This window comes from Macadamia integrifolia, chromosome 4, assembly GCF_013358625.1.
Source record: "Macadamia integrifolia cultivar HAES 741 chromosome 4, SCU_Mint_v3, whole genome shotgun sequence".
Taxonomy (NCBI): domain Eukaryota; kingdom Viridiplantae; phylum Streptophyta; class Magnoliopsida; order Proteales; family Proteaceae; genus Macadamia; species Macadamia integrifolia.
The window spans coordinates 14,891,327-14,915,089 of NC_056560.1; the positions used below are offsets into that span (position 1 = coordinate 14,891,327).

Consider the following 23,763-nt stretch of genomic DNA (forward strand, 5'->3'; position numbering starts at 1 on the left):
AAAAAAAAAAAGGCAAAACTACAAATATACCGGAGAACAAGGTTTTAACTTTTAATGAACTTCTGATCATTGTGGCCCTTGATGATCTACCGAAATTTGAGTGAAAAAAAAAATCAGAAATTATATTTTGAGTGATCTTGTCTGCAACATCCACAGGTTCATGAACCAAGTACAGAAGACAGCATTCACACTGAGTTATGGAATCTCGAAGAATGGACGTCAACGGTCCACTGTTGATCATGTCATGGACTCATGAATCATGAACCTACCGACTATATATTTATGCTATCTGTCTCGTCATCTCTTTCTTACAAGTCCCGATTCGTTTTATACCGCGGAGGAATTGGTGGAGAAACGTAAGGAAGAAGACTAATATTAGTACATCTTGAAAGGAAGCTTCCCAAACTTGCAAATTCTTCTCAGCACGGAGCAAATCTATGCCCAATTGCCCAAGTAAAAGACATGGACCCAGCTTCTGGGCTATTACTTTATGACAGGGTATTAAAAAGAGGCATTCGTTGAAGAAAGTTCAATAGAATTTCATGCATTTAACCACCATTAGGGTTTTAGAATCAGGAATTGGTCTCAAGAACCCTAGAATCCGCTATTTGATCTGAAAATTAATCGAAATAAAAGAATCTTTGAATGAATATTCTGATTCAAATCGGTAGGAATTGAGATTGGTCCCAACCAATTTTAATACAAATCGGTCAATTCACCTGTCTGATTCCTAATTTTTGAAATCCGGATCATCATGGATGTGTGTGTTGGGGGGAGGGGGGGTGGGTTTACAACCTTTTTTTTGAATTTGATAACAAATTCTCTTCATTCTTCATTTTTTTTTGTCATTTTTATTCTTTTTAATCTGTAAAATAACAAACAATCATTAAATCTTGCTTGCAAGATCTACAAGTCTTGACTAAAATAAAATTCACAAATTAGGAAAATATTTTTCACCCATAACTCCCGGTGGTTTTCTCAACAGGGCTCTCGTTCTCACCAATTAATTCTCTTCTGCGATTTTGCCCATGCGTAGGCAGATCTCACAAGTGCAATGGGCTTACCCTCCTCCTCTAATGGTAAAGGTTAACGTTGATGGAGCCTCTAAAGGTAATCCATGATTGGCTGGTATGGGCGGAGTCTTTCTCGATCACTCTGCTCAATTTTTTTGTGGTTTATCAACGGTGATTGGTTTGGCTCATTCAAGGGTTCCAGAGGCATTGGCGATCTTGTGTGCCTTGCAGGTGACAGTTCATCAAGGTCATCGTTCTCTTATCGTCAAGGGAGATAATTTGGCTATTACTAATATTCTCAATAAATCAAGTACATCCATCTCGTGGAGGATTCAGAATATCATAGAAGACTGTTGGCATTTGGCTACTAGATTCAAGCATCTTTCCTTTCAACACATTTTGGGTGAGGGAAATTCTATTGCGGATAAGCTAGCTTCGAATGGTGCCCTTTTTCAATGCCAAGTTTTTTGGGCTTCTTTCCCCCTTATTTTATTTCGTCTCTCTTGTTTTTAGATTTATGTGGATCTGTTTATCTATGATGTAGTAGATAAATTCTCTCGTAAAAAAATAAAAATAATAATTTTAAATTCTAGAGTTTCCAAACCTCGAAAAACTTAAGCAAGGATTGTAGAGACGCGTGAAGATGTTGAAAATCCATCACCACATCAGTGTTAGGGACCGGTATTAATCCACTCAATAGACTTGACTTGGAACCTAGAATGTGACACTTTTAAGTGCATCAAGTCTTGTTCAAGATAAATATGAATATTTGTTTGAAATTTTATATACTGAAAACAACGTGGAAGGTCAGTTCCAATTTTGCATATGATGGCCCAATCATGATAAGGAGTGTTCTAAGTATTGGTATTGGTTCGGCTAAATTTCATCAGTATCAAAATCAAAGTTGACATTGATACCAATCTCGATATAGATATCTAGTTGATCTTAGATTAGGTATCGACATCAGATCAAGAGTAAAATCATCAAAAAATTCATTATCTTTTAAAGACGAATAGATAAAATGATCAATCGAGGCCAATTTGGATCCACCTCGATCAGACCGATATCAATCTAATTCTCAAGATTTAAATTTCTGATACTAAGTGAATACAGGTGCATAGACTTATTCATCAATTGAATCTTGGGTTCAAATCCTCTGCGGTGAGCCCCGGCATGCATCCCAATCAATGGATCCTCACTGTTGCTCATTGCCTCACTGCAAAGGATTTTTCACTTGAATCTTTCTTTCTATAACAATAGCATCTGAAACCTTGTCCCAAATTAATGAGGTCGGTTACATGGAGATTCTAAGCAAGGACAAGCACGCAAAGATCCATACAAAAAGATTTATGAGTTATGACTTATGACTAATCATAATAAGTGTCGGTTGTCAATCTGACGTACCACTACAAATCAGCCACATACTTATAAATTATAAAAACAGACGATAATAAGGTATCGACTGTTTACTTGACGTATCATATCGTCTAACACCAAAATAATCCATCATCCAACCTACTTTCATGAAAGAAATAAAAATGAGATAACGAATTATTGATAGCCTCACTAAGCACGAAAGTAACAATTCGAACACATAACTCCGCATTAAAAACTAGATAAAACAACACATAATCCCGCATTGAAAACTAGATAAACAACCCACAACTTGAGCCAGAGTTATATGTGAATAATGGTTTAATGCACAAGCATAAAACAATGTAGGACCATCACAATGTTTTGTTTTAATTAAACAGTAAGATTGCAAATACTTTCGTTTCACAGTAGTTCATCTTTCATAAACCTAATTATTTCACCTCTAACTTGAACCCTGCTTCTTCCAACCTACCCCACAAATCAATATAATAATTTTAGACAAAGTTTTCTTCTAAATCTTCATTGTGAATCTATTGAGTTACTTGTCAAAAGAAAAGAAGAATACATTGAGCCGTTAAGTTCAATGTTCGACCCACTAACATACCTCTCCATCAAGAATCATTCTTGAAATTAATAATAAATGTGTAATAGTAAATGTGGCCCTGTAACCCCCTTGTGGATCCTTGACTGAACTTCTGTGAGAACTTCTATGACCTCAAGTGTGGGGTAGCTCTCTGAACCAAAAAAAAAAAAAAAAAAAAAAAAAAAAAAAAAAATCTACGTTGCCAATCAGATTAATGACATTTTAGTGTGGAGGCAAACTACCCATGAATGGTGACTCCTCGGCCACAGCCGCTATGCCACATAGTTTGATGTAGACACATTCACTTCCAACCTCGGCCCAAATGAAGATTTTTTTAAATAGAATGCGGTGAACAAAATATTATGTGGGTATATGGGGTTGCCATGCCGACAGCATGGGTATGGCCGTATGGGATTGAATCTTATACACTTAAAAACAATCAATTCCATATCAGATGTGATTTAAACGAATGTGAATGATTATTTGAAAACTTCGGCCCCTTTTCTTTAATGCTAGTTTTTAAGAGTAAGTTCTCCTAACTAGCGCCAAACATATGGTATTAGAGTTAAGATGTTCAATGTACTTTTGATGATAAAAAATATTTCTCATAAAATATCTTAATTCTCACATGTGTTCTTGCATGGAGGGGGAGATCGTTTTCCCATATTATATTTAAACAAAAAGTTTTATGCATGATACACGATCATGCATATAATCGTTGAATAAAGGATGGGAGTTTACGGTGCACCCCACACTCATCCGGCGATTGTGCCCAAAACCTCACCACTCATACTTAAATGGAAAGTAACAAACAAATAAATTTATTCTACAATGAAGAAATGAAAAAAAAAAAAAAAAAAAAAAAACAATCTGCTAATAAACCCAATTATATATATTTTTGAGAAAACATGAATTTATCCATCGTTCTTTTTTTTTTTTTTTTTGGAGGGGTTGGCATTGGTCGTATAAGTGAGAACTTGCATCTTGTCTGGCTACTATCATGCCACATAATATTAGTCATTAAAGAGTCTTCTTATTTATTGATAGTTCAGTTTAACCACGCCAAAAATGAAAAAGTATTTTTAACCATTAAGGGGAAAAACAGATTATTTAACATCATGGTGACATAATGGATTGGATTTAGTGTTTCTTTATCATCATTATGTGATTATGGTGATTTGATGCTATAATTAACCCTGCCTCTTATTGTTCAAGCTTTACAGATATCCTTTCGCAATCCAATCAAAAGGATCAGAATATTCGTGGAAAAAGAGATTTTCTCTTCACTATTGAATAAGAGAAATTGGGTCCCACCACATCATGGAGGAGTTAATAAACAAAATCGTGTGAGATATGGCAACACGAAATGTTTCTAGATTTGTGGCAAAATGCTTAGAAATCGATATTGGTAATGGATCGATAAGAAAAAAAGCTTATAGAAAACATGAGAATTTTCACCTTTCTAGATGATAGTGAAATTTCTTTATAATATGTCCTCCTAAAAACAAATTATGTATACTCACATCTGCTGAAGCATAATGACATTTACATCAGTCTTGGTTTTATTAATTATTATACATTTTGTGGTCAAATAAGGAATATTTTGCATCACTTTAAAACATTTTACCAACTAATAATACCAACTAACAACAGTTAAACAATAGCACCATCTCTTGATTGGAATTAAAGCAATGAAATTTTCTCCCATTTCATATTTCCCTTTTCTTTTCTTTTCTTTTCTTTTTTTTTTAATAACTGTATTTTTTTCTAAAAGTGAAAGGAGAATCATTTTCTATTGTTCAATCAATTTTTTTGAGAAAATGACATTTTCCTACCTAATTATCAGAAGTGGAAATGAATTTTTTCGATATTTGCTTCAATTTCATTTTTTCCTACCTCACAATGAGCAGATCACATACCTTTTTATAAAATTGGGCATATGATTAATCTAGTTCATGACCTTTCTATCAAACGGTTTGAATGTACAAATCATCTATACATATGGTAGAATAAATAAATATCTTATAAGATTTGAAAAAATAATATACTCTCATGATAATAATTTTTCACCATATAAATTTTTTTTTTAAAGTGAAATAAAATCCAAGTTGGGTCCATCGAAAATTTAATTTCTATTTATAATTTTCTGTTTAAGAAATGTTTCCTCATCTTTGTATTTTATTTTTAAAAAAGGTTTCATACATGACTGTGTAGTGGTCAATACTTCAGTCTTTTAATAGAAGCATTTGAATTGAGCATTCCTTGGAAACGGTTGAAGTGTTGACTACTGAAAATACACAATCGTGCACTTAAACCGGTTCCTTTTACTTTTTCTTCCTCTTGTTTGTTCTATTTTTTATTTAAAAATTTTCAATTATTTGTTGTAATGGAGAGGGTCTTCCACGCCATTAGTGTTGGGTGATCTCCCATCACATACCAAGAATGGTGCGGATAATAGTACTATCTTTACCACCTAGTAAAGAGGTCACTTAAAGATGTATATGGATAACTGAAAATTCAAACTTATTTCGCATCTATATGTGATTAGAGGATATCTGAATTTGAATTATTCAGAAAATAACTATTTGATACGAATGGATACCTAACTAAAAAAAAATAGCTAATGCCCAATTATAATTGTAAATGGATGATTGAAAATCTAAATTCATTTCAGCTATCTGTTTAGAGGTATCTGTCTTCGATTAGAGGTATCTATATCTGATCGGAGTTATTCGAATTCAAATTTTCCAGGGAATAACTATACGACTATAATGGATATCTAATTGATAATAATTAAATCAACCCGGAGGTAAGGAAAGCCTGGATTACACAATTCAGGGATATAATCAGGTATTTACATCCGAGAATATCTGGATTTGATCCATATTGGCTCAAGAGGTGGGACCCATACTGTAAGAATGCGAGAACGAAAAGGCATAGGAAAACGTATCCATACGGACCATACTAATGTCGGTATAGGAATCCTTTCCCTCTTTCGCAAAATATGATTAGGCCGAAATTTGCCAGCCATTCCGGTCCGTTTTCCCGGTCCGGTTTTGAAAAGCTAGGGCTTCTGTGCTATTTGAAGGGTCTAGAATGATGGAGACACACATGAACACGATTGATGTAAAAGACTTTCACCAACAAGTGGAATACCCTAAACTGTTCCATCCACAGAAACCTTCACATCCTCAGCCTCAGGTGTTGTTTTCTAGTTGACACTAATCCAACGATTAAAAGGCAGAAAGCATATGATTCGGCCAAGAGCACCTGAAAGGCTTAATTTATTGCTCCAATTTGAGATTTCATCATCTCATTCTGAAAACGTGCAGAGAATAAACAGAACCAGAAATAGAAACCCTTCTATTTTTTCTAATTTTTGGTAACCAAAGACCCTTAGAACAGTCCCAAGTTCCAACTGACAAATCTTCTGTGACCGTTAATATATATATAAATATATGTTACTACTATAACAGACTTCAGAATTCTAAGCAACAAAATTCCGCAAGGACCGAGTAGCTCACGGGTTCCTTTCTCCCCTTCGAAAGCTTTGCTCAAATTCTTCCCTGTAATTTCGCTAGGTAGGTCGGTTCTCAACATTCTTCTTTTGTGAAATAGATAATCCTCAATTATCGGATTCTTCTTCAGGAATCTTGTTTTTACCGGTAGAAAGTCCTTCGGAGGAGTAGGAAATTCAAAGTGGAAATGAGGGGTTTCAAGAACTATCTTTCAATCCTTGCTTTAAACTGAAGGATTAGTCAGGTGGATTCAATTGATAGCAATTCGGATGATGTTTATTTCTAATACCCACTTCGATTTGGTGAGCAGAGGATCTGCTAATGAGTTTCTATTCAGGAAGATGGTGCCTTATGTTTCTGTTCTCTGGTTTTATGTGAGTAGCTTCATGTTTTATCTGATCAGTCTCGTTAACAGATATGTATTCAGGTAAGCAGAATCTCTGTAATTCTTTAATGGGTCAATTGAATTTTCCTCTGTTCTTGAAGTCTGATTAGTTTTTATGTGGCAGATTTCATGGAGAAGGTTTTCATCAGGACGATCCTTGTGGCAGATTTCATGGAGAAGATGATTTTCAGAAGGATGAATCGAATTGCTCTACGCCCCAGCCTGAGACTATCAAATTTGAGGATTCGGATTCCGATGAACATGGAGAGAAAGATATTCCAAAGTTCTGTTTCAAGTTTCAATATCAGACTTCACAAGAAACCAAAGTAGGGGATGAAGAATCCGATTTCTCTGTGCCCACAGAAGAAAAGGCCCCCACGGTTAGCAATAGTAGTAAGTACCAGTTCTCGTCTGGGAAGGACTTCTGCGGATTCATGGAAGAACCAGAGGTTTTGAGCTTTACTGTCAACGAATTATATGCGAGTTCGAATTATGGTTCTTTCAGCAACAAAGAGATTATTGAAGGAGGGTTCTTGTCTGAGAAAGATCTTCGGCAGCTTAATTCAAAAGAGGAATCTATTCAAGAAGAAACAGAGAAGAACTATTCTGCTGATTCTCACTGTAAAGCAGGGGAAACAGAGCCTGAGACTCTCAGTCAAGAACAGCTTTCTGGCAAGGAAGACTTAGTAGGTTCTGACATTAATTTTCAGACTCAGGAAGATGCCCATACAGAAATTGAGTTCCTGATCGAGAAAGACCTATTTTCTTTAGATTCGTACCCAGAATCAGTTGGTTCAAGTGATGAATTCTCTCTTGAGAATCTTTCGCTCGATCCGAAAGATGGGTTTTTGTCAGATAAAGATTTCGAGAAGCCATCTCAAACTGAAATTTTACTGGACTTTGATGAAGAAATCGAAAGTTTCGAAGAAACCCTTTTGAAGAATTCAAATATGGTGAGCACAGAAACCATGGATATCAGCGACCGGTCTTCTTCCTCTGTTAACCCTGACATAGACGAATCAGAAGTTTTCCATAGTGAAAATGGACAAAATTCAAGAATGGTGGACACCATTGAATTTGGGACTGAGAGTGACAGAGAGGAAGACGACGAAGAAGAAGCCACAGACGAAGACTTTAGTGGTGGTGAAGAGAATGAAACTATGGATATTTCAGGAAAAATTGAAGAACCCAATATGCAGAATATGGAGGAGGATTCATCAATGGCAGAACCTGAAGACGAAAACGAATTGGAAACACAATGGGAACATCAAGATTTGATAGAACAGCTGAAGATAGAACTGAAGAAGGTGAGAGCTGCAGGGCTTCCCACCATATTAGAAGAATCAGAATCTCCTAGGGTTATGGAAGATCTGAAACCATGGAAGATCGATGAGAAGTTCATGCACGAAGATCGAATTAACGAACTGCACAAGTTCTACAAAAGTTACAGAGAGAGAATGCGCAAATTCGACATCTTGAATTACCAGAAGATGTACGCAATCAGTAAGTCCCCTAATCCCTACACTCTAATTCCACTTAATCCTAACCGTCCAATAGGTACAGTTTGAAATCTTCTGCAAGGGCCCACTCCTAGGTCATGTCTACCCCATTGGTGGCCCCACCTAGCCAACCAAACATACGATAAACCTGCCAACCAACTGGTTGGTGATTTTACAATCAGGGCCTTTTATGATTCTGAACTTATTACAATAGGCCCATCTAGGGAAGGCAATGGGCCCAGGCCCGATAAGAAAAATAAAATTCCTCAAATCCCTTCAACGAAGAAATCTACCATTGGTATACTTTTTCCACAATAGGGAACCTTCTTTCTAGGTCTCTTTTTTTCTTTTGGAAGGTGAGGTAGCATACACTTTCTTGTAGCTTTCTTTGTTAATTTCTTACCATTTTGAAAAAATAGAGGCCAACTCTTTCTTGCACACACAAAAAAGTAAGATAAATTAAAAATATTTTTGTTTCCTTTCATTATGTTAATTTATATTTTTTTTCCCCTTTTCATACAATGAAATTATTATATAATTTAAAAAAAAAAATAAGGTTCAAACATTTAAGTTTTATAATAGAAATATTTGCATAAGCTTTGGTTTGTTGAATAACTTTTTATGAAATTGAGGGACAAAAGATCTAAACACAATCCGTGTGCAAATTCTTTCCCACATCTTCTCACGAAAATAAGAATTGTACACCCTCTGTTCTAAAATTCTTATTTATAATTCGAACTCGCTTAAGTACAATTTCCATCATTAAGGGGTAGGGTTGTGGCTACCTTTTTCCTTATTTGTTATTAGAGGAAGGCTGATTGTAGTCCATACTGACTTACCATACTCCATAGGGTGATAATGAGAGCTTCACAATAGGGTGTAGTGGGACATATGGGGATCTCAAAGTTTGGTCAAAACCGCATATATATATATATATATATATACTTTGTATGCGGTTGATAATCTATTTGGGCCCTACTTCACTTCCTTATGGCCTAAGGTTAGCCTTTTTTCAGATCCCTAGTGGGCTCAGCTTCAATTTTTCTTTTTCATTGTACTTAGGGTGTCATTTACTGATTTACGTGTAGCACACTTTGCAAAATGTATGGTGAGTATGGTTTGCACCCACTATAGTGGTCCCACAATGAATCCCCAAGTCAAAATTCCAATTAGTTGACGCTCCACTTCTAGGGTTTTCACCCAATACCCTCCACAAAACCTTTTCCACCACTTCCGTTTCAGCTCCACCATTACATTCAAAACAATATCTTTTAATAAGTCTTTTTTATTATTATTATTATTAGGAAAAGGATTTTTCACATAGCTAGGATCGAAGAAAACTTTTCTATCACATCAATGATGATGTAGATGTAAAAAAATAATACAATTTACATGAGACCCACATGATAAAGTGAGGAAAAATAAAATATTATAAAAATCAATGTAAAATTCATGTAATATATAGGTTTGGTGGAAAACTTTTTCATTAGTATTGTTATTATTTGAGTCTAGATGTTGTGTATGGCCAATGTTATGACTCTTCATCTAGTAAGGGGAAAGAATGATATTACATGCCCTCTCTTTCTCCCTCATTCGAGAGCCAAGTATAAACGCTGCCATATATAAAGTCTTTTGCCGTGTTATTATTAGTATTTGTTTTAATTACCTTTTAATTAAAAAAGTAAAAAATTACATTTCTTCTCCATACTCATGGATTTGACCTATATATATATATATATATATTTAAGTGATAAGGTGACGTGGTGGGGTGGTTTCCCCTCCGACGAAGGTCAACATCCTCTTTGTTTTGAATATATTTTTTGGAAAAAAAATCTTTATATAGTCTTAAAATATAATCTAAACTTAATTTAGAATAAATAATTAAAAAATCTTCATATGATAAGTCTTCTTTTTTTTTTTTTTTTTTTTAATAAAAGTAAGGTTTATTAATCATGTTAAGACAAAATGAAAAAGCTCTTTTATTATTCAACCAAACCAACTTTTCATGGATGTGGAGGTGCCGAATTTGCCCATGGATAGATTTAAATACTATATATAGGTGTTGGTTTGATACTACATGATACCCTTATAGGCCTTTTTCTAACTGTTGTTTTCCATGCCAATTATGCTTTCTTCGTGGAGATATATATGTATTTGTGCATGCCATCATCAATTTATCATTGTTTTCTGAGTTTTTTTTTTTCCCACCCTTCCTTTTAAAGATCATGAGGTCTGGGTTCTTTTCCTTTTCTTTATACAGGGAAAAAGGGAAAAGGGAAAGGCTTAGATTCTGTAAACAAAAGAGATCACTTCACACCTTTCAGTGCCCTCACATGAAATATTAATAGATTAGAATGTTTTAGTTTGGTTTACACTCATAAGTCATAACACACTTTTGTAATTCTGATCATGATGGCCTAATAAGTTCTTATACTACCCCCCTCCTAAAAAAAAAATCCCCCCTTTTCTCTCTTACACGCAATAGTCATCCGAGGTCATCCCTTATTATTCAAGGGTGTATCTTATTATAACCAAGGTGGTGAATCAAGAAATTACAACTTTCTTTCGATTACCCTTTATCTTATTTTGAAGGTTTTTTAAGTAAAAAAAAAAAAAAAAAGCTTCGCATATTAATGTAATGACTGAATTATAGGATCATCATTAATTCTCAGCCCTATTGCATCTAAAAACGCCTTCCTCTAGTTCAACAGGAAAGATAGATTGATGGATGAAAAAAATACTCTCTTCATCATGGGTAGAGCTGCAAAGTGAAACTGATTTTTTTTTTGTTTGGGGGGGGGGGGGGGTGGTGGTAGTCTAGTAGAAAACAAGGAGGCTCGATCTCAAGACCTCCTACATGTAGGTTTTAACACCCCACATCTACCCTATGTGCCAAAAAGTGGTTCTCTGCATTCTTTTTCTGTAGGCCTGGTAAATTTTGGGATTTTATACATATTAAAAAAAAAAAAAAAAAGATGGTAACAATCATAACTCAAGAGCAACAACTTCTTTTTCTGTTTAATTCCCTTTTCATTGCTTTAAATTTTAAGCAACAAACTGACACGTATTATGACGTTGGATGTTTTCCATATATAGGTTTCCTCCAGTTGAAGGACCCACTGCAGTCAATTTCCAACAGAAAATCTTCAATTCCGGCACTCACAAGCGTCTTATCCAACAACTTTAGGCTGGGCAAATCTCAAACAGCTAAAGTGGACCCAACTGTACAGTTCGTAGGAGAGGTGCAGAGTGATTTAGAAATGGTGTATGTAGGACATATGTGCCTTTCTTGGGAAATCCTTCATTGGCAATTCGGTAAGTCCCAAGAGTTGCAGGAATCTGACACTTATGGCTTTCATAGATACAATCAAGTCGCCAGTGAATTCCAACAATTTCAAGTTCTCATTGAAAGATTCTTGGAGAATGAAGCCTTTCAAGGACCCAGAGTCCAAAACTATGTTCGGAAACGATGTGAGCTTCGTAATCTTCTTCAAGTTCCAGCCATAAAAGGTAATAGTCGTAACCCTGAAATAATAATCCCATATCAGATGTGAATAGTCTGATCCCTTTTTTTACTTGAATAATGATGATCAAATAATGCCTTTGCAGAGGATTCTTCCAAGGACAAAAAGAAATCCAAATTAGGAGACAATGATGCAATAAAAATAGGAAAGCTAACTGATATCATTGAGGAGTCAATGAGGATATTCTGGGAGTTCGTTCGAGCTGATGATAAGCATGAAGCTACTGTGATTTTAAAGGGTTTTTGGAGAACTCAGGTTGAACTTCAGGACCCTTCAGATTTGAAGCTTCTGACAAAAATCAGATCAAATGTTCAAAAGGTTAGCTTTCTCTTCTACTTTGTTTTAGTTATTGAAGTGATTAATTTTCTTGTTTCAATCAAAGTTTATGATAATTAATGCAGAAGGAGAAGAAGCTCAAAGAGATTTTGAGAAGTGGGAACTGCATAGTAAAGAGATTCCAGAAGAGGCCAGAAGACAGATCAGAGTTGATATTGTTCTTCTCTCAGGTTGACATGAAGTTGATAACTAGGGTTCTCAACATGTCAAAAATAAAAAGTGAACAATTGATTTGGTGTGATAAGAAATTAGAAAAGATAGATTTTGTAGATAGGAAGATTCGAAGAGAACCCTCATTTTTGCTATTCCCATGTACTTAGGAGGCTCTTTCTTTAACCCAATATGACATAATCTTTCATGTGTAGATGTATATCCAGGGAAATAAACAATCCAGAAAAATATTTTCATGTATATACCTGATTGGTACCCTGTCAGTATTGAAATAAAAGAAAACAAAATTTTAACTTATAACAATAATTCTTGTGTAATTGTTTGTGATGGGAGTTTCGATCATTCCTCTAGTAAGGCTGGATGGACAATGGTTATTTTCCAAAATGGGCTATGTATTTGTGCATCTTTAAATTCTGGCTATGTAGGGAGTACACAGGAATCTAAGGTCGAAAGAGTACTTGAAGAGCTGCACCAGGCAGATTGATTGCGAAGGGATTGTGAAAATGTTGCAACAGGGTGAAAAGAGTTGGTTGTAAGAAGTTATATCCTTCTTAATGGATATTAGAAACTTTTTAAATCAGTCTAAATATTTATTAGTGGTGCGTTTGGTAGTCATTCAGTTCCAGAAACGGCATTTCATGCCAAAAATATAATTTTCAGTTTCCGTGTCAAGATGTTGTTTAAAAAACAAAAAATGGTGTTTGGTGAATTTGTTTTAGGAATGATTACCCTAGTTGTTAATTTTTTTTTTTTTTGTCTTTGGAACGAAACCAAAATGACAGAACAAGGTTTCATCGTTTCGTCATTTTGTGTTTCTAGCATTTTTTTTTTTTTCGTTCCAAAAATTGAAAAACACTAAGGCTTTGTACTGTAACATTCTAAAAAAATAGATTATGTTGTTTTTTCATTTTTTTGGAATAAAAATGGGGTAAAAACTGTATGGTAAGTCCGGTTCAATTTCTTGTTTTTTGAAATGAACCGGACACTTTTTAGATTTTAGAATCCTTTTTTTGGAACATGAAAAGCAACCTTCTCATACTCAAAATCGATTCTGAACAAAAGGCGCAGAATCAAGAGCCTCACTTAAGTAAGCAAGGGTAAAACCGAAATTTGCACTCAAAACATAACAATCCATTGAATTCAAGGTATTGTAAACCCTAAACATACTTTTCTCTTGGAACGATCAGAGGAGAAGGAGAGGAAAGGAGAGCAAGAAGTCCCACTTCCTTCATCGTCTTCGATTTGCCGACGGCAAGGTGATGCAATCGGTCCCTCTCTCTCTCACACTCTCACTCGTTCTCTCTCTCTCCCTGCTGATTTTTTTTTTTTGGTTTGCAACTTTATTGCTGTTCCAGCGAGAGCGAGGTCGAGGATCTCTGGGTGTTCGACTCTGAAATCTTTAGATTACGGTAGAAAATTTCATGATCATCTTTTGAACTCTTGTTCTCAACCGGACATTATTCTTCATAATCATATCCACAATATCTATGAGAAATGTGAGTCTCTAAAAGATGCTGGGAAGGTGTTCTATGAAATGCCCGAAAGAAATAAGGTTTCTTGGACTTCAATGATTGGTGGCTATTCGGAGAATCATGAAGAGGAGGAGGCGTTGAAAACATATTTAGAAATGCGATGATCAGGTTCTCTGCCAGATCACTTCATCTCTGGAAGCATATTAAGAGCATGCTCGGGTCTTATTGATGTTGAGCTTGGGAGGCAATTGCATGCCCATGTCTTGAATTCAGAATTTGAGTGTCATCTTATTGCACAGAATGCTCTAGTAGCAATGTACACAAAGCTTGATCAGATTGATGATGCATTAATTGTCACTGATAAGATTGCAGAAAAGGATTTAATTTCATGGGGTTCAATGATTTTTGGGCTCGCTCAGAAGGGTTTTGAGTTCTATTTTTTGTGATTTTTCAAAGATATGCTTTCTATGGGTGTTTGTCATCTGAATAAATATATTTTTTGAGGCATTTTTAATGCTTGTGGCAGTCTTTTACAGTTGGAATATGGTTGGCAAAAACCTGTATCATCTTGCTGATCCAACGTATTGCATATATGTAGAAAGATAATCCACCACACGTTCCTTGTTATGCTTAAATCAGCATACTTAAATTACTTGAAGAAAGAAGAAATTTATATGAGTATTCTTAATTATCAAATGATAAACTAAAAGTTGACTAAGTCCATTTCTCAAAACTATAATATTGTGGATAGTATTAATGGCTTCTCCAATCCCCCGAATCTCTTCCTCTAGTGTTGAGATGGTTCTTTCAAATCCAACATGTGCTTGATGCCTTTTTGTCACAGTGTTTATCCAAAAAACAGATCAAACATAACTGCCAATTAAAAGGATCGTATGCACCATCTATGAAAATAAATTATGAATTTGTATGTTCACTTTGCAATGGGCTTAAACCCTCCAATTGGTTAAAGCTTCAATTTGAAACTTCTGTTTTGATCTTATCCTTTATCGTGAGGAGGCATATATTTCTTCCACTGATTGTGGTGAAGTGAAGTTTTAGAGTACAGGGGTTTTCTACAGATCTCCACTTATTATGATGACTATGAAGGAAATGACGAGTAATTCAACAAGTGCGAACCATACAGGTTTCTATTTCTTCCAGGTTACAAAATCAATTTTCTTTTTGGGTTAACATACATTATTTAAGATGCAGAATAACTCCAAAAAAATAGAAATACAAAAAAGTGTGTCAGACCCATAATCAAGTTTAAAAAACAGAATCGTTACAGTACAAAGCCTAAGTTGACACCAAACACTTTATTCCATTATTTTTTGGTAATTTATAGTGCCACCCCCTCTGTTTCACCAAATTAGACTCAGACCCCCTACCGTCAGTCACTATTAAGGAATGCTATGAAATAACACTTTTGCCCTTATGAGTAAAACACTGATAAGTTACCCATTTTCATTATCCCAAAGATACCCCTCCACAATAGAGGATCATAATCGGAAGAAACCATGGAGGACGATGATCTGTTTGAGATCGATCTGAAGGTGATTTAGGAGATCCCTTCACCATATTATTGGGAAAATTTCACAACCGCCACGGATAGCGTCCTCTTCGCTAATTGCCTCTTACCCATTTTAGATGTTTTTAATGCTATTTCGATTATTCCCATAGGAATGCCAGCATCGACAGTATCAAAACTATCAATTGTGGCTTCTGGAGGCTTGCAGGTTTCTCTCTCTTAATAGAACCTTATGCTTAGTACACTTTAATGGTAGAAAAGTAGTAAGTCATAGAAGCTTTCTCGTTTGTAACCGGGCAAGTTTTACAAAGATTCTGCAGAGCTGTATATGCATAATTATTTGAATATATAAATTTCCCTTTAAGAAGATAAAGAAAAAAAAAAGTGAGAAGAAGCCTTTCCATTAGTCATCATCGATTTGAATTTCTCAAAATTAACGCATCACCATCGGCATCAACGAAGCTGATCATCTTGGAGCAATCCTGAACGGAACACTTCTCCCCTAAACTCTTCAACACTAGATGAAGCTCTAACACCGACACCAAGCCCTTATGATCCTTATCATACAAATCAAAAGCATCTTTCAGCTCTTTCATCTCATCAATGGTGTATGCACCGGATCGAGAAGGGAAATCCTTTTTGTAGGGGCCAATACTACGCTATGCAACAGAATCTTTCACATCAGGTTTGCTGGTTAGGTTTTAGTAATGGAGATTAATCCGACACCACCAAAGTACTCGCCGTGGCAAACTCTTATAGATTAGATGAAGCCCTAGAAATTCGCACAAAAGCCACTTGAACTGACTATGGCCGCTCTGACCTAGGTTCCAAGCACGTTCTCCCTTTTGTTCTTCAACTCTCGAGATTTCCCTCGTCATCTTCTCTTTTCCTCTCTCAGATTCCTACGAAACCTTTGCATAGGAGAAATTGTTAATCATAATTATTTTATAAGAGATAATGGTGGCAAAGTTGTCTCAATCGCTTCTGCATATCTGGGTTTTGATTCTGATTCCGATTATACCTTCGTTCATGTTGGATTGCTGGTTCTTGGGAATGTTTCTTTGGCTGTGGAGAAACATCGATGTGCCATTTGGGATTGGCACTTTCCGGTTCGGTTTTTGTAGATTGAAAGAATTCACAAGGTTGAGGTTCTAATCCTTTGAGTATGATCATATATGATTGCACTAAAGGAAGCCCATGATAGAAATTGACGAACTCTTTGAGGTCAATATAACCAACGCCACCGGTATCAATCTCTGTCATCATACGTTAGATTTCCTCCGACAAAGATTTAGAGCCAAGCACATTGAGAACGTTGCTAAGCTCGGTTGATGAGATCTTTCCATCACTATTCGCATCGAATCGATTGAATACTCTTTTAAGCTCTTCCATATCCTCCAGATAAACCGAAGATCTGAGGCTAGCAGATTTGAGGGTTGGGTTTTCAGAAGTCATGATAGGGAGTAGTTTGTATGCTTCGATCCATCCATTCAGTCTCTGGACAGAGTTTAAGGGTATTTTAGGTACTTCATACTTAATAAGGGCATTATGATATTTAAAATAAAATAAAATTGCTGACATCAGCATATATGGTATATTCCTTAACGATAACTAACAGTAGGGGTCTGAGTCAATATAGGGGGTGGTCTTATAATTATGGAATTCTCCAGGGGGTGGCGCTATAAATTACCCTTTTTTTTTTTTTATTATCATAGAACAAGAAAAACATTTTTCTAAATGACTACCAAACCCAACCTTAGCTAAGAGATTTTTTCTTTTTTGTTTGCTAACGATGTGTATCCAAGCTAGGGGTGTCAATTCCTAAACCGAACCGGTAAAACCGGCCAAACCAAACTGACAACAACACTGACCGAACCGAACCCTTATTGGGTAGGTTCAGTTTGGAGTGTTGCAACCCCAAAACCAAACCGAACCTCACCAGAAACCGGATGAACCCAAAACCAAACCGAAATCGGCTCACAACCCGGACCGAAACTAAAACCAAACCGGTAAAAAACCGAAACACTCCAAAATTCATTAAAAAAAATCAAAATTTGCATAGTTTTGTAAACATTTGTATGGAAATTCGAATCCAAACTGGACCAAAAACCAAAACCAACCCGGTTACAAATGGATTTAAGAAACCGAAGACAAACCGAAACCAAACCGCACCGAAACCGAAACCAAACCGAAATTGGAATTTTCTTATTGGTTTGGTTTCGGTTTCAACTTTCCCACACTGAAACCGACTCAACTTGGACTGAAATCGAGCCATACCGATTGATTGACACCCCTAATCTAAGCTGAAACTTTCAATGAAAGCAGTGAAGAGTACTAAACACCGTGCAAGTGGTCCCAAAGAGGTGAAATGAATCGAACTCAGAACCACACGCTTCCTGAGGCGAAGGTCCCTTGCAATTCGGCTATCCCCTTGGGGTTAAACCTTAGCTAAGAGAACTAGAACTGATAATATTTTGGGTTTTGTAAAAGATAATCTTCCTTTTTCTCTACTTTAATGAATTTTAGTTTCCAATTAAAAAATATATATATATATATATATATTCTAAAGGCTAAATATAACCACTTGAAAATGCCACAGACCTGAACTACTTCATGGACAGCCCACAAATATTACCTGTTAGCAATGAACAAGTGATATCTGCCATAACAGGCCCATGCATGCTCATGCAACAATAAGTAAAGGATCTCTATCCATGGACCCTAGAGTGAGCAAGCCCGTTCATCTGGTCATGGGCTCATGTATTCCAACCTGAAAATGAATTTTATTGGTTCTGTTCATGGAGGATTAGCGGTATTCTGTTGTATAGTGTTCAGGTTGGCCCATGATCCATTTAATTTTCAAGCCATGTTTGAGTCAAACCAATTCTTGCTATACTCATGTCTAGGCATGGCTCAAAACCAACACTATAGACAACCCATTGCCAGACCTAGCCTTCGGGCGTTGATGTTTGTGGGAGATTTGTACTTGTATTTAGCTATCCTACCTTCTTAAGAGGTAATATTTCTTCTCTAATTTTTGTGAGAGTGTTATTATTCCTTGTGTGGATGTTTGGACTAGGGGTGTCAATTCGTGGCCCGACCCGATTAAATCCACCGTTTATAGACCGGCTCGGCTTGGACCGTTTATTAAACGTGTCGGACTTGAGCCCGACCCGTTTATAAACGGTCGGTCTCAGTTATGCTAATTGGACCATCGGGCGCCCGATTGAGACCGACCGTTTAACACCCGATCGAGACCGGCCTATTGTGCATTTGCCTAGCCCGACCCTTTAATGATTGTAGAATACCTATTTTACCCCCCAAATTTAAAAGTAAAAACTAAAAATTAAAGACATGTTCACATTTTAAATAATGGTTATATTTGGTATCATTTATTGATTTATTGTCATTTTTTTGGGCTTGCATGAGTGGGCCGGAATATAAGAGCACATTTTAAAGATGGCCCGTTTAAAAATCGGTAAAAGCCTGTTTAACATTAAACATGTCCGTAGCTCAGTTAAGGCCCGACTAAAGCTCGATTAAAGTAGCCCGATTATAGCCCGAGGCCGACCTACCGACCGAATATAAAGCGTACCATACCCTCAATAACTAAGTCTGATTAGTTAAATGGGCAGACACGATGTAGCCTTTGAAAGTCTTCAAGCCCGATTAAACCCGATCAAAATCGATTCGGCCCAACCGGTTGACACCCCTAGTTTGGACCACAAAAGACCACAAAAGAGGTGTCACATGAAAATATTGTCATTGGTATTGGTGTGATCTTAGGGAACCCCTTTAAGTTTGTAATAAGCCATGAAAAATTACAAGTTGAAAATGTTTGATTGCGACGTACCACAAGTGGAAATCCAAGGGCTTGTGCAGCCTTGATAGTAGTAGTAAGTCGTAATTCGTAACCACTCATGTAGGTAAGTTTTCAAACTTTGTCTCTCATTCCCTTAATACTTTTTAAGTGTGGGTAAGTGCTAAGAGGCTAGTTGCTTCCGCATTTGGTTGTGTTCCAAGTTTGAACTTCGCTTTTAGTTTTTTAAGACTTAAAATCCCAATTCAACTCTCTATTGGGAGCTTTATGATCCTATTAATATATCTTATAACCAATGGCTACTTGGACCATAGATTGGGAAATTGACAAGCAATGGCAATGGGTGAGGGTGATCAAAAGTAGGGTTGTTTCTCATACAAAAGGATTGTAAGACGTGAAATCAATAATTTTCCCTCTTTTAAAACTTTTTGTTAATGAAGAATCCCTTGAACATTCTCGATTTTACAGTTCAAGTCAAAAGATAAACTCAATTACACTCAACCACACCTTAGCCATGTAATAGATTAATCATAAGAAGACTTAGAGCTAGAGACGTCAGGTAATACGCCTTCAGGCCACGTTTTGATCCCAATTCTCAAGTTTCATTTCGGTTCATTTGAAAAATCATAAAGGACATTCTTGTCTATCAAAAAGATTCGAGTTAAGGCCAAAGTTTTGAAAGTCGGAATCGGTCACTGCCGATTCTGATCTGATTCGGATGAAATCGATCGGATCGGTCACGGACCCATTCGACCGTTCCGATTTCGCTTTTCGAAAGCATGGACACGGGAGCGCTCAACGAGTCGAGGCTGTGACGCGCAACAATAATTGATTTTCGTTTTTCGAACACGTGGCTAAATTTCGTCCGTTTATAGCATTGGTTAAAGCCGTTGGATCTAGGGTATTGTCTTCTGCAAACCCTTTTTATTCTGTAACTTTGGATATCAAAACCCTCTGTTTCGATCCATTATTTCTTCACACGGAGGAGCGACAGGAGGCGTTTGAACTCCAAGATGGTACAGAGGCTCACCTACCGAAAGCGGCATAGCTATGCCACCAAATCCAACCAGACGAGGGTCGTCAAAACCCCTGGTATCGATTTCTTCTCCCAGTTCCAATCTCTGTTTCTTTAGTTTCTTAAACCCTACTTGTAATTTTTCACGAACTGTTATTCCGTTGTTCTTGTTTACCGAAGTCGATTTACGATGCTAACTTCATCATTTTGTTGCCTATTGCTTTGGATGATTTACGCTTTTCCCTTCTTTATGTCTGAATCTGGAATCTCTCCCTTATTTCTATTTACAAAATCCCACTATAGTTTGTTTTCTGTCTGTTTATGTTGTTTTTAAGTATTTATCCGAATAGTTTTTTTGATGCCCAATCTGTTACTTTAGCCGATGCTTCTTATTATTTTCTTGTCTTTGTATAAGTTCTGTTCCTCCTTGCACCAGACATTGCTTGTTCTTCGTTCGTTCTTCCCTGTAGCCTCTCCCCATCTCCCTTCCTTTGTGCAGATCTATTTAATAGAAACCCATTTTTTAGGAGTCGGCTAGTATTAGTTGCATTTGATGATCTATTGTGGTTATACTAATGTATCATCTTCTTTAATTCATTTGCAGCTGTATGGTTTTAATTTTTTTTTCCCATCTAACGATTCTATTATCTGCTTTTGGTTCTTCGTTTATGTTGATTGTTAAAATTTAGGTGGGAAGCTCGTCTACCAGACATCTAAGAAGAGGGCTAGCGGGCCCAAGTGTCCTGTTACCGGAAAGAGGATCCAAGGGGTACGTACGAAATTTATTATATTCACAATTTTTATACGCTGTTATCTTCCTATGCTATGCTTAGTGATATTAAGTTTCCTGGCTTCATGTAGTGTCTAATTTTTGGCCCATTATTTAGTGAGTTATTATGTACCTAGATATTGATGCTTTGATCAATGAAATAATTTATCTCTACATCGCTTGAACTTGTATTCAAATGACACCCTCTGTTATAGATCCACGGGTTAGGCCTATTTTATTTTCTTAAAGCATTATGGTCTTAGATTTAGGGTATTGCTTAAAAAAAAATTGTGTGTTTTTTAAAGAGTTTCACCATATTCAGCTTGTGCTGCTACTGATACCTCAAACTATGATAATGGTGGATGTTTCCTCTGATTTACTATTGTTATTTTTGTGTGTGTTTTTTAAAGAGTTTCACCATATTCAGCTTGTGCTGCTACTGATACCCCAAACCATGATAATGGTGGATGTTTCCTCTGGTTTACTATTGTTATTATTACTACTAAGGTGAGGGTTCCCCCAAAAGGTAGCGTGGCTCCTACATTAGCGTGTGGTCCAGTGGGAGCACTACTACAAACATCAACCTGGGTGGGATTTCTGCCTTTCATGATGGGGTGCGGTGGTCATTCTGCCCATCCCTTTGTCTGGGTTTACAGGGCACACTGCCTTTTAGGCTTCTTTTTTCCCTTATTAGATGCTGTGTAATAGTGAGAGGAGTATATGTTTCGTTTTTTGCACCTTTGGTGTTGTATCATAATACCATATATACGACACCTTGTTATCTTCCATTAAATACTGTCATCCTTTTGACAAGATAGTAGAAGATGTGTGTCGATTCAACAACTACAAATTGATATTTTGTACTCTTCATTGTTAATGTACATTTCATCTATGTAACGTTATAATTTACTTTGGCTCCAATCTGCTTGGAATAGAAGTGGAACAAAGCTTTGATCGGTTAACTGAAGGGGGGAAAGGAAGTGAAGTGCAATGGAAAGTAATTCAGTAAACATAAAAAAAAATTTGTTTATTTTACTTAGTTTTTGTGGGGGTATTTTCGTATTAACCGGATTGATCCTGGTGTTATCTTGAACCTGTGCCATGAATTTTTCTCTCTCTAAATTTATGGAGTATTTTGAAGAAATATAATCATTTATTAATCCCAATGCTGAATGCCATTTGTCATGATTTGAATATTTGCTGTCATAGCCCTTATGATTAGCAATTGTATATGTTCTATAAATAGAACATCTTTGGTTGGTCTAGCTGAAGTGATGTAGACATGGAAGAGTATAAATGTAAAAAGAGTATGCAATATGCATCTAGAATTTGTAGGTGAAAGTAAAATGTTATAGTCACACGAGGAATATGTATTTTATGCATATTCAAGTTGAAATGAAGGATAAATTATTGGGGTTCTGTTGTAGTTGTCATGCAAGGTGTCCCTAGTGTCCACCAAGGCATCACTGGATGCCTAGTTGACTAGGCAGTGCTTGACAACTATGGTTGCTGTGTGTTGTTTCTTAACCATATGTTGTTTTGTTTCATTCTAATTGATTTTAATGTGGTGCATTGTTTGTGTTTGATCATGAATTTTGTCGTGAAGAAGAAAAATAGTGTGATTTTCCCCTGTATTACCGTTGTATTGGATTTAATTATCGGTTCCCTGGGAGTATATCCCTTGCCATACTTTTTATTTCATTCCACAATGATCTATTGAACCATGTTATTTTCTTAACATACATGAATAAATGAATGAGGAACGGGTCTTGTGGAAAGTGAGTGATCTCTTATTGTTTGGTTGCTATTATGGAAATTACCTGGAACATTCCAAGAGCTTGATTGTTTGTTTCAGATGCTCCATGAGTCCATGGTGTGTTTTGAAAGTGGATTTGTTTTCTCATTTACATCTTCTCTCTGGTTTTTGTTCAACATTCCTGTTCGTTCATTTAATGTCTATACAGTATTTGGATGGTTGCTGAAGGCTGATATTTCTTTTCTGGTATATGTTTTCCAATATCTAGTTCAGATTCTAGTATTTGATGAGCAGTTCCTAGCACCGGAAGTTTCTTTGCGCTGATTTGAGTTTGTTTCGACTTCTCTACAGTTTTGTTTCAACATATGGTATTAATTTCGGTTGCTATTTTGCTTGTTGCCTTAGATTCCTCACTTGAGACCCGCTGAATACAAGAGGTCCAGACTATCTAGGAACCGGAGGACTGTAAACCGTGCATATGGTGGAGTTTTGTCAGCCGGTGCTGTGAGGGAGAGGTTTGTTATTGTTCTCCCTAGAGTCTGCTATTTCATTTGGGATTTATTGTGATTTTGTTTCTCACATCATTTCTTTTCATGGTAGAATCATTCGGGCCTTTCTAGTGGAAGAACAAAAGATTGTGAAGAAAGTATTGAAGATCCAAAAGGCAAAGGAAAAGCAAGCCTCAAAGAGTTAGAGCGATGATGATGATATCTGGTGTTAGGTTCAGTTAAATTTTGACTTGTTACTGATTACATTGGCAAGTTTGTTTTGAATTTGGAAGATGAGTATTTTTGTCCGAGGTTTTGTGACTGGATTCTTGCCCTCTGAGAAATGTTTGTTTTAAGAAGTTTGTTTCTTGCTTAGACATCTGTTATTTATTTTTCTGGAATGCTCGTTTGATAATATATTGTTAGTTCACTTCCATCAATTTTGCGACTGGGTAAGTGGTTAAAATTTATTTCTCTTGGCATCTGCTGAGATATTGAAGGTGTGGGAATGT

General features: G+C 36.3%; 3 protein-coding genes across 3 annotated transcripts; 2 read left to right on the forward strand and 1 right to left on the reverse strand.

Annotated features, from left to right (window-relative positions):
• Positions 1-6,290: 6,290 nt before the first annotated feature.
• On the forward strand, positions 6,291-12,700 carry LOC122076112. Its single transcript, XM_042641405.1, has 5 exons — positions 6,291-6,915; positions 6,998-8,376; positions 11,469-11,882; positions 11,982-12,214; positions 12,298-12,700. Exons 1-5 carry the CDS (start codon positions 6,758-6,760, stop codon positions 12,550-12,552), a joined length of 2,439 nt encoding a protein of 812 aa, XP_042497339.1. The 5' UTR covers positions 6,291-6,757; the 3' UTR covers positions 12,553-12,700.
• A 3,113-nt stretch (positions 12,701-15,813) lies between these two features.
• LOC122076274 (probable calcium-binding protein CML23) lies at positions 15,814-16,795 on the reverse strand. Its single transcript, XM_042641596.1, has 2 exons — positions 16,709-16,795; positions 15,814-16,062 (listed from the first exon to the last, which is right to left on the reverse strand). Exons 1-2 carry the CDS (start codon positions 16,793-16,795, stop codon positions 15,814-15,816), a joined length of 336 nt encoding a protein of 111 aa, XP_042497530.1.
• A 3,363-nt stretch (positions 16,796-20,158) lies between these two features.
• On the forward strand, positions 20,159-23,691 carry LOC122077529 (60S ribosomal protein L34). The gene is made up of 4 exons (XM_042643484.1): positions 20,159-20,315; positions 20,928-21,007; positions 23,169-23,278; positions 23,364-23,691. Exons 1-4 carry the CDS (start codon positions 20,237-20,239, stop codon positions 23,455-23,457), a joined length of 363 nt encoding a protein of 120 aa, XP_042499418.1. The 5' UTR covers positions 20,159-20,236; the 3' UTR covers positions 23,458-23,691.
• Positions 23,692-23,763: the final 72 nt, after the last annotated feature.

Excerpts from the sequence above, each read along its gene's own strand:
- LOC122076274 (XM_042641596.1), bottom strand. The coding sequence starts at position 16,795 with ATGGAAGAGCTTAAAAGAGTATTCAATCGATTCGATGCGAATAGTGAT. Across the intron at positions 16,063-16,708 it reads AGCTTAGCAACGTTCTCAAT|CGTAGTATTGGCCCCTACAA; the intron begins GTGCTTGGCTCT and ends TCTGTTGCATAG.
- LOC122077529 (XM_042643484.1), top strand. The coding sequence starts at position 20,237 with ATGGTACAGAGGCTCACCTACCGAAAGCGGCATAGCTATGCCACCAAA. Across the intron at positions 20,316-20,927 it reads GAGGGTCGTCAAAACCCCTG|GTGGGAAGCTCGTCTACCAG; the intron begins GTATCGATTTCT and ends GTTAAAATTTAG. Across the intron at positions 21,008-23,168 it reads CCGGAAAGAGGATCCAAGGG|ATTCCTCACTTGAGACCCGC; the intron begins GTACGTACGAAA and ends TTGTTGCCTTAG.
- LOC122076112 (XM_042641405.1), top strand. The coding sequence starts at position 6,758 with ATGATGTTTATTTCTAATACCCACTTCGATTTGGTGAGCAGAGGATCT. Across the intron at positions 6,916-6,997 it reads GTTAACAGATATGTATTCAG|ATTTCATGGAGAAGGTTTTC; the intron begins GTAAGCAGAATC and ends TTTATGTGGCAG. Across the intron at positions 12,215-12,297 it reads TCAGATCAAATGTTCAAAAG|AAGGAGAAGAAGCTCAAAGA; the intron begins GTTAGCTTTCTC and ends TAATTAATGCAG.